Below are 10,485 nucleotides of genomic sequence, written 5' to 3'. Positions count from 1 at the left end.
TTAGATAAAAGGTACAGCAATCAAACCCAGGCCCAACGATTGCCAAGCGCCAGTGCTCCACCAAATCAGATGTAAAGCCGTATTAGCTCATATGACAGACAGTAGCAGTTGTCTTTGTTAACTTTATGCAGATGCCGGCATTTGGCATTCGTGGTAGGCCTATCTGTCTACCATTACACCCACACTTGATACACAAGTTGAAAAGCTTTACTGTACATCGACAGTGGAATAGATGTACATGAGACCTTATGCTGGTACATACCAGAAAGAAAAGCATGTATTAAATAATAAATGACCATGTGAAAGGAACAACGAAAGAAAGTTACTCATAAATGGTGGTGGTGTCTGCCGTGGTATCCGTCATACCGGATACGTAATCAACCCACCTCTTGTATCTTTCACCTCAGGTGCTTTAAACACCATGTCCTATTCTCTACACCTGACTATCATATGCATTTGTCATGTATACAGACCTTACTGTCCTGTATTTGACCCTAGGCAGATGGGTCAGGCCCTTGAGTCGTGGATCTGCTCGAGGTTTCTTCCTATTCCTATCTCCAATTCTAGGGAGTTTTTCCTCGCTCCTGTTACCCATGGGCCTTTTTTTCTCTGATTTTCTACACTCTGTAAAGCGCCATGATACAGTACATGTGTAATGTTTTGGCGCTCTATAAGCACAATAAATTGAAATTGAATTGCTGTGGTGTCTGGGAATTAAACTGGACACACACACGCAGGCACACACACACACACACACACATTCTCTCACACACACACACACACACGCATCGACAGTGGGATAAATGTACGAGACCTTATGCTGGTACGCATCTGAATGTGTCATCATGTGACAGCAGCAAAACAATGGCGCAAGCAAGTCTCCAAGTTGACGCGTTGCGCTTTAAACCGCGGCTGGCAAGTTTTTGTATTTGTATTCCTCCTTGGGCTGTCCCTCAAAACTACCGACGGCCATGTTTTCCCCACAGCGCAGGGGGGGAAAGCCTGAATTCCAGCAGTCCATAAACGACCCCATTGATTACAAGGTGCGCAGGCTTTTGCCGATAAGCGGATGCGGAGCACGCACAGGGGGGAAAGCTTTGAAGGCCCCCAATGCGTACAAGCCATTTTTCAAACGCCAACCATGACATGCCAAGGTTACATTACAGAAGGAAATGGAACTAACGAGCTGAGCAAGAGGAGAAAAGGGAAAAAGGCAAACTGCCACAAGGTACATCTCATTGCTGCTTGCGATTGCACAGTATAGGCTCCCATTTATTAACGTGTCTTGCTTTTGCCGTGCAGACTACACTGAAAATGGCTAAATGACTCCATATCAAGCCACTGATTGATCAGTGTAGACCATTAAAAAAGCTAACCGCCTATTAGTACTCCCTAAAATTAGCAGATAGACCGATTTAATGGCCTGTTACGCCGTATTAAATTCATTTGTGCCAGCAAAGGAGAATAAAAGCCATGTAGGTCACATTTCAGGATTCTTAATTGCATCATTCAGGCGGTGATAGATTTCCCAATGAGACACGCTGCTGCAAACATTTAGTGTGTGGCTAAAGTTAAGCGCTAAATAGTTTGGCATCGGTTTTGGCAGAAGAGTTAGCCTAACTGCTTCCGACTCCATAATGGCTAATCAGGGACAATGCAATTCTCAGACTCAGAGCAGTTTCCCCAAATATGTGCGATGGATAGGGTGAAAACAGTATAATAGACTTTCCCATTTGCATTTATTTATTTGAGGCCTTTAACCAAAGCACATAGTAGCCTAAGTGAAGTAGATTCAAATAACAAGACATCCTTCACTTGTTCCTTAGCTGAACTTCAAAAACTTCCAAAAACTTAGAAAAGCCAAATTCCTCTGGGTTGTCCTTGTGCTCACCCTACTGTTCTGATTGACACTTCTTTTCTCTCAAACATATTGTTAAGTTATTCTGACTACCATGAGGCTCCATGACTTTGTTAACACAGGGCATCTGAACACACTTATTTTCCTAACAATTTGAGTGTTTTATTTAAAGCTGCAGTAGGCAAGATTTTTTTGATCATATTCACTGAAACCAACACTATGCTCCGACAGAAGAACATAAATCAGCCGGTTTTAGAAAAAAAAAAACGCACTTCTACCTCCACCTAGCTGTTTTGCAAAAATCTACAGCTCCTGGTTCTTCTGGTCCAATCAGAGCAGGGCTGTGTGAGATCTGACTGTTAATCACAGTCTGGTGCAGTTTGGTGCGCACTGACGAGCACAAACTCGATGAGAGGGTGCTCGGTGGTAGTGGGGGAGGGGCATGAGAGTTGTAAACATTCCCCTCAAATTCCCTTCAATCTGCCAGACTTGCCAACTGCAGCTTTAACTTTAGAACACCCATGTGTATTCCTGGTCAAAAATGACCGGCCATTAGAAATGAATAGGTGAGCAAATGGTCAGTGTATAAAATTGAGTCCAGGCACATACTTATTGATCAGATGGACTGTATATGTGCTTCTGTACATTAAAACACACACAAACACACCCTGACTCCCCCTCTTTGCTTCTATGCCAGCCCCCAATGGAACCTTTCCCCAATAGAATCTTCTCCTTTCTGACTTCCATGAGCTCAGGTCAATGAGGCCTGCAGGCCTTAAATAGCAAATGGAAGTAAAAATCTGGTTATATCTAATAGAACACAAGGTGATACAAAGGTCTATCACAACATTAGATGATAATATATGTGTTACTATGAATTTTTTAACAAGTTATAATCTAATAGAATTGCAGCGGCCATTTTTGACCGGGAACACAAAACTAAACATGAAACGAACACAACAGCAGGGTTAATATAGAATGCCACCGTTTAAAAAAAAGGACCATGCATCAGAGTTCACCATCCTTGGAACAATTGAGAATAAGTTACTGCCATCAGAAAACAACAAATACATAAGAAAACATAAGAAAAAACATAAAAGAGATATTTGATACATAGCAGAATGTGCTTTGAAGAAACAGACATTGTTGACAATACTTTGTTTTAGTTGCACATTTCATCACTATTGGATTGACATTATTATCACCTTTTTCTGTCTATTTTTCTCCTTCTCTCTTCTTTGTAAACATGTTCCTGTCACACACACCCACTCTCTTCCTTTGCTTGTCTCTCTCATCCTCACTTTCTGTATTTGATATTTTAAAGATGTGGGGCCCTAATTTCAATGATGGGAAAAGTGCAAAGTAGGTCAGAAAGCAAAGTTGTCATGCATGGATTGTAGCTGTTGTGTGGTCTTGCTCATAGTGTTAAATTATAAAATTGAGTTTGCCTACAGTAGTAATTGAATTAGCTTTAGTTAGACTTACTGTAAGCAAAGATTCTAGAGCGGAGCAAGATAGATCAGTTACGTCATAGGCATGAAGTACGCTCCGAGACCGACAGCGCTAATCCATATTTTAAATGACATGGAGACAATAAGTTAATAGGCTATAGACAGATATTGTGAGTAGGCCTAATGCAGGAATGGACGTTACAGTTATTCAGTAACTGTAACGAATTACTGAAATTTTAATTTACCTTTAGACTACTTTGTTTCCCAATGAAGTAACGAAAGTACAGTAACGCTATATCCCCAACATAGGCCTATTGAACTTAGTTTTGGTGGATGAAGGACAGATGTCAGTGCCCTAGCCTAATTTACCCACAGAAATAATTTGACATTGTCTTTATACAATATATTTAACTGGTCTAGACATGGTGTGGTCTATTGGGTTTCTCGTAATTTCAACATACAGCTCTACAGAGCAAATATTGATAACATTTTATCTGTGACGACACCTGAGCTTACCAAAATGGCGCCCATAGAGTCATAGAACGTACTTCAACATATCCAACGTATTTTCCAGCCAGTAATCCATCTTGCACGTACTGTAGCGCTCTAGAATCTTTGCTGTAAGACTTAATGACCTTTTAACTCTCCCTCAGGTGTCAGACCGCTGTGACTATGTGTATGTGAACGGTAAAGAGCAGCGGGGGCGAGTGCGGATGACGGTGAACTTCACCTACAGCTACCTGAGCGCCCAGCTGGAGATGAGTGTGTGGGTCCCACGCCTGCCCCTGCAGATCGAGCTCTCCGACAACGAGCTCAGCCAGATCAAGGGCTGGAGGATCCCCATACAGGCCACTAAAAGGTACCAGACTCTGCAGACACAAGCATAACATCCTGCTGCTGCTTACAGTACCTGTAGCAGTAAAACACCCCGAGGAGCTGCTTTTTGGTGATCATTGAATGCTGTTTGAGACATTAAAGTTGTGTTATGCCTTTAACATTAAGCATTGAAATTGAATAATCAATAGTTTAAAAAAGGTTTAAGAAGCAAAGTACATACAATAGAATCATTAAAAAACATAAAAGACACAACATACACAAAAATTACACTGTAGAATTATTAAAAGACAGCCAACAACTTAAAACTGCAGTTGGCAAGTCTGACAGATTGAAGGGACTTAGCCAAAATTTTGAATGTTTACAACTCTCATGTCCCTCCCCCACTACCACGAGCACCCTCTCATTGAGTTTGTGCTCGTCAGTGCGCACCAGACTGCGATTGACAGTCAGACCTCACACAGCCCTGCTCTGATTTGACCAGAAGAACCGGGAGCTGTGGATTTTTGCAAAACAAATAACAGGCTCTAGGTGGAGGTAGAAGTGCAAGTTTTTTTTTCCTAAAAAAAACGGCTGATTTATATTGTTCTGTCAGACCATATAGTGTCAGTTTCAGTCATATATGATCAAAAAATTCTTGCCAACTGCAGCTTTAACCTTATGCTTCATCATACCTTCAGTTAGTCTGTTGCATTAAATTTAGCTACAGACCAGCTAACCCAAACAAAGCCTGAAAAAAACTTGAGCCTCAGACAGTCTCTAGACAGGTTATTATCACTGTGACAAAACCTCTGTCCATTAAGCATTTAAGTGTCTTCTAGATTCTTCTGGAATAGAGCCCAGTGAAGTATAGTGCAGTGGTGTGAGAGTTAGACTGTAAGCTATAATCAATATGCATTTGCCTTCTTCCCTTTATTATAACCTTTATTTAACCAGGTTAGTTTGAGATATAAAAATTGAGTCATTGAGATATAAAAATCTATTTTTCAAGAGAGACCTGGCCAAGATAGCAGAGCAAATAGTTACATATAAAGCAAATAACAATCACAAAACAAACGCAAAAGAGGCAAAGACTACTCAAGTGCATTCCAGATTAAATAAAAGTGCCATTAATTAAAACATTTGCACTGGATGGACTCCTGTTCTATGGCTTTAACCTTTAAAATAGTTTAAGGAAATTAGACAATGTAGTTTGAGTGTTTTCTGTAGGTCATTCCAAACAGAAGGTGCAGCAAAACATGAAAGCCTTCTTGAACAACTCTGTCTGTCTATGTCAACTCTCTGTCTATCTTCTTCCATTATTATTATGGTGAAGATGCGCAGAGCCTGAACATGCACAACAGAGAAGAACAACAGACACAACTAGATAGATAGATAGATAGATAGGTACTTTATTGATCCCTAGGGGAAATTCAAGGTCACAGTAGCATACAGACAACACACACACACATTCACTAACAGCAGAAAAAGTAATTAAAAGTATATAATATAAAAAACACAACTAAGCAATAAGGACTGTAGAAGATAAAGAATATACTAAATATACTAAAATACAAATTATACTAAATAACACTTAATCTAAATCAATTCTAAAAAGTAGCAGAGAACTAGCAGAGTGAAACAATTCATTCATCACTAGTGACACATAACAGTATTAGGCCACGTTAATGAGTAGAAGATAGTATAATTGAGTGTAGAAATTTACTGTATCAGCAGGAATACACTGAAATCCCGTCAAAATAAATGTAAATCAAATGAGCAGATACTTCAGCAAAGGTGAAGCTCAAGGGCTCACTAGCCTCTTAGAGCGCAAAGAGGACCATCTGCTCTTCTGGTCTTAATCAGTGTCCAATGCACAGAGGCTGGCGTAAGCCCTCTCTCACACATTAACTTCATCCACGCACTAGTCTCTACCTCCTCTCAAGCCAGGCGACTCAATGCAGAGAGAGAGAGAGAGAGAGAGAGAGAGAGAGAGAGAGAGAGAGAGAGAGAGAGAGAGAGAGAGAGAGAGAGAGAGAGAGAGAGAGAGAGAGAGAGAGAGAGACCTCGGACTATCGGCAGTCAGTCAAAGAAACTGCCACTTAGCACCTTTGAAGCTGAGCGCTCCCTTAGCAGCGCTTGGCAGTGAGTGTCAATGGGAGGACTGTGTGTGGTGGTTACCTATATATCTGGAAATGAGGTTGCCACCACTCGCTGGCACGGTCCGGCACCGTGCGAATGAGAGCCTGGACTGCAGGGACCGCTGGCTGATTTGGGCTAAAATAGGCTATCCATCCAGAAGCTATTGCGTAGCAGAGCCAGTGCAGGAGACCAAAAAAAAGAGAAGAAAAACTAGGTCGGCAGAGAGGAGGATGAACAGACTGATAGCACTGATTGTGCACACACACACACACACACACACACACACACACACACACACACACACAGAGAAAGAGAGAGATGGATAGAGGTCACCTTGTTGGGGAAATTATTTTATGCACTTTATGTTCTTACATAATGTTACGCAATGTTCTGTAATGCTGGATGACAGGTGCAATCACAGCATGAGGAGCAGCTGTGTGTGTGTGTGTGTGTGTGTCTGTGTATGCATTTGAGTGATTATTCATGTTTGTTCGTATTAGGGACAGGACTGTGTGACTGTGTTTATTCCTGTAACATGTAGGCTAAACATTGTGTTGATGTGTGTGTGTGTGTGTGTGTGTGTGTGTGTGTGTGTGTCTGTGTGTGTGTGTGATTGTTTGATATGACTGTGTGGGCAGACACGGTGCCAGTCTTGCTGCCCTTCAAAGCAAAAAAGATTTGTGGGACAACAACTGTATGCCTGTCAATTATATCTTCCAGTGTGTGCCTGTTTGAATTTCGTGCCTGTGTGTGAGTGTGTGCCTGTGTGTGAGTGTGTGCCTGTGTGTGAGTGTGTGAGTGTGTGCCTGTGTGTGCATGTACGTGTGTTATATCAGCATGTCACAGCTGGGATAATGAGGATAATCATTAGGGGAAATGGACATATGTCACTGTGATGACACGTTTGTGTGTATATTTGTTTGTGTATGTGTATGTGTATGTGTGTGTGTCTGTGTGTGTGTGTGTGTGTGTGTGTGTGTGTGTGTGCGTGTGTGTGTCTGTGCGTGTGCGTGTGTGTGTGTGTGTGTGCGTGTGTGTGTGTGTGTGTGTGTGTGTGTGCTGCCAGGCTGGGCTGGAGCAGTGATGAGGAGGACCGTAAGGGAAAAGGCTGCATGCTCCAGTTTCAGCACGCCCTGGTGCGCGTGGTCACCCATTTCGTGGCCGAGCAGTCGGAGGCGCGTGGCAGCGGCCCTCGCGAGCCCCTGGCCATCTTCCTGGGCTCTGACTGGCAGGTGGACGTCACCAAGCTGGTGCGCTACTTCCTGAAGGTGGAGGACCCGCGCATCGCCAGGTTGCAGGCTGGCAGGGTCCTGTCTGGGAAAGACGTGGGCACCACCAAAATACAGGTAGGTGCCCCAGTCCAAATGTATGTGTCCGTCCAGGGGTCAAGACAATACACAGGACACATGGCATTTTTTTTTTTTTTTGAGCACTTTCCCACTTAAGCAACATGTTTCAGAACTGTGTTGGAGAACTGACATCATAAGCGGGCAACTTATTGTGATTATCCAATGAGATCATTAGGAATCTGTCATGTATTGCCCGAAAGCGTAGCTCAAAAAAGCTGCCTCATGAAGCATCATCTGTGGGCATAGCTGGGAAAACCTATTCTAAACACTGTGATAGCATCATTTCCTGTTGACGTAAAACGCAGTCTATGGGCTGCACTTGGTGAAAACAAAACCATGAGGTTGAATTTGTTCATAGAAAATGTATTGAACTATTCTGATGAGCAAGATGAAAAGGAAAAGTGCTACAGTCTGAAGTTGACGACAGCGGGATTGAGTGAATGCCCTACAAACTACCAGCTGGCTCATAGAAAAATAACCTGACTGAATGGCCGAATTTTTAATGTCAATCCACTTCAATTGTAAATGCTTTTGTTTTCACCGAGTTGTCCCAAACCGAAAGTGGCCGCTATGTCGAGAATTGTTAGGACTGGTTAGGTCACATGGTAAAGGGTACGGCGCAACCTCAGCGATGTCTCTACCTTCAGCTAATTGGTTAAATGAATACCTGTCCACACCTTCAAGGCCAGTGCTTCCCTCGTTTGTGTTTGCGTGGTGAGCAGGGCGAACTTGGACCTGCCTCCTTCTTGTGTTCATTTGTCTTATCACTGCCAACCACCATAAAACGTCAACATTTAATGAACTTGCGCTGCTCAGGATTTGTGTCAAACAGTGAACTATCCCGGGCAGTGAGAGCCATAGGTATGTGACCTCTCACTGGGGGCTATGTCAAGCACAGATAGTAGGTCCTTCATCCAAGTCTTTACACCGTGTAGGGACAATGTATATGTTAGCTGGCAATTTTGGGTGTGTTGTATTCATGTTGCGTGGCTGAGGCTTCAGCTATATTACAGTAGAACAGACCTAGACAACAGAGTTTGTGTGCTGTGGCCCCAGGTCTCTTCTCAACAGCATAAATGGCCCTTTAGTCAGTTCACTCTCCGCAATGTAATGGACCAGCCGATAGATAGAGGCTTAACAGATCCTCTGTCCTGTGTTTCTCGTTCATTCTTCCTATACTGTGAGACTTCACTTATCTATCATTCATTTCTGTTTGTATCAACCCCCTGACCCCCACACTGTTATATACTCTCCATCTCTGCTTCTCCTTTACCCCCACCCCCCAGGTCTTCTCCCCGCTATCGGACTCCATCCTGGCGGAGCGTACAGTGCGCGTTCTGGAGGAGCGGGTCAGCATCATGGAGCTCGGGCTGCAGCTGGTCAGCGGCCTCTCGCTCAGCCTGCAGCTCAGCCCCGGCAGCGACAGGGCCGTCCTCGCCACGGCAACCACGCAGGAGGAGCTCAGCAACCCCAAACAGGTCAGTCAGCAGCACACTGCAGCAGCCCACACCTGACCAATCAGATTCTTTCACCTCCGCCACAACTCTGACACATAAGAGCTTAATTCCTTTCAAGCGAAAAGTCGGGAAGACATTTCGGGTGTCTAACTATAGAGATGCTTTGTGCATCACATAATACAAGCATTTAACATATTGTCTTCAGACCCACTGGAGGTGTGAGTTAAGTCCTTTACATCAGGGGTCCCCAACCTTTTATGTACCATGGACCGGTTTGATTCCCATTTGTTTTTCACGGACCGGTGGGGGGGGGGGGGGGGGGGGGTTCCATGTTCCGTGTTGTGCATGCATTACTTGAAAAGAACTAGCTCCAGTTATGTATGAACAGTGATGGTAACAAACTCTTAAAAATGTGAAAAACGTGAACTTGAAGAAGTGAAAATTGAACAATATGAACTATGAAAATTGAACAACTTGAAGCTACATATATCATGTGTGAACATGCTTAACAAAATATGGTAACAAAACATGGGAACTAAACGTGCATTACGAATATAATCAGTGGGAGCCCTGTGCTTGTTTCCCTGCAACAAGAAGCTTCCATCTGGGGGTGATGGAAGACAGTGACACCCTCAGTGTGTTTGAAATGTCCAGTCGATTGTGCAATTTGGTCTTAGTTGCAGTCATTGCCGAAAACCTGGCCTCGCATAGATACGTGGTGGGAAATGGTAGCAACGTTTTCAGCGCTTTTACGGCTATCTCGGGATAATCTGCTTTGGTTTTCATCCAAAAACCCGCCAGAAAGGTTTCCTCATAGCCTACACACTCTTAAGACCATCGTCATTTGCAATTTCGATCAACTGCTCTTCCTCCTGCGCTGACAAGTTAGGACTATTCGGGATATTGACAAATGGGTTGCGGACCCACTCATTGGTTTGCCGTGGATCTTTGGAGGATGGGAAGTAACGCTCAAACTCATTTGAAAGCGCACCAGCTGCGAGAGAAAGGGCCCTGCCTCAGTCTCTCCCAAAACCCCCACTACTGTTTGGAACATATCAAATGCACCCCGATCCACTCGTCGTACCCACAAATCAAGCTTGGCAGCGACTTTATCTGCCAGTTTAAAGACAGTTGTCATTCTCCCCTGCAGTGACAGGTTGAGGTCATTAAGCAACCCGAATATGTCACACAGGTAAGCGAGATTTGACACCCAGCCCTCATCACTAAAATATGCAGCTAATGGTGACTTTTTTTCTGTAAGAAATCTCTGCAGCGGCTCTCGCAACTCAAACACTCTGGCCAGTGACCTGCAACCAACTTGGATAGCGTACCACGGTGACCCATTCACCTTTTCTAACAACTGTGCCTCAATATCCTCTGACATATCATCAATTCGCCTATGGACAGTGCTTGCA

General features: G+C 43.6%; 1 protein-coding gene across 1 annotated transcript in view; it reads left to right on the top strand.

Annotated features, from left to right (window-relative positions):
• LOC121715743 (transmembrane protein 132D) overlaps positions 1-10,485 on the top strand; it is an 87,637-nt gene that overhangs the window by 74,381 nt on the left and 2,771 nt on the right. The window contains exons 6-8 of the mRNA XM_042101642.1: positions 3,963-4,168; positions 7,331-7,610; positions 8,900-9,091. Of these exons, the coding sequence (XP_041957576.1) occupies positions 3,963-4,168; positions 7,331-7,610; positions 8,900-9,091 (678 nt within the window). The remainder of the gene's footprint in view (positions 1-3,962; positions 4,169-7,330; positions 7,611-8,899; positions 9,092-10,485) is intronic.

This window comes from Alosa sapidissima, chromosome 8 (assembly GCF_018492685.1).
Source record: "Alosa sapidissima isolate fAloSap1 chromosome 8, fAloSap1.pri, whole genome shotgun sequence".
In the NCBI taxonomy this organism is placed as follows: domain Eukaryota; kingdom Metazoa; phylum Chordata; class Actinopteri; order Clupeiformes; family Clupeidae; genus Alosa; species Alosa sapidissima.
The sequence above is the reverse complement of the archived record's forward strand: the minus strand, read 5'-3'. Positions and strand labels throughout refer to the sequence as shown.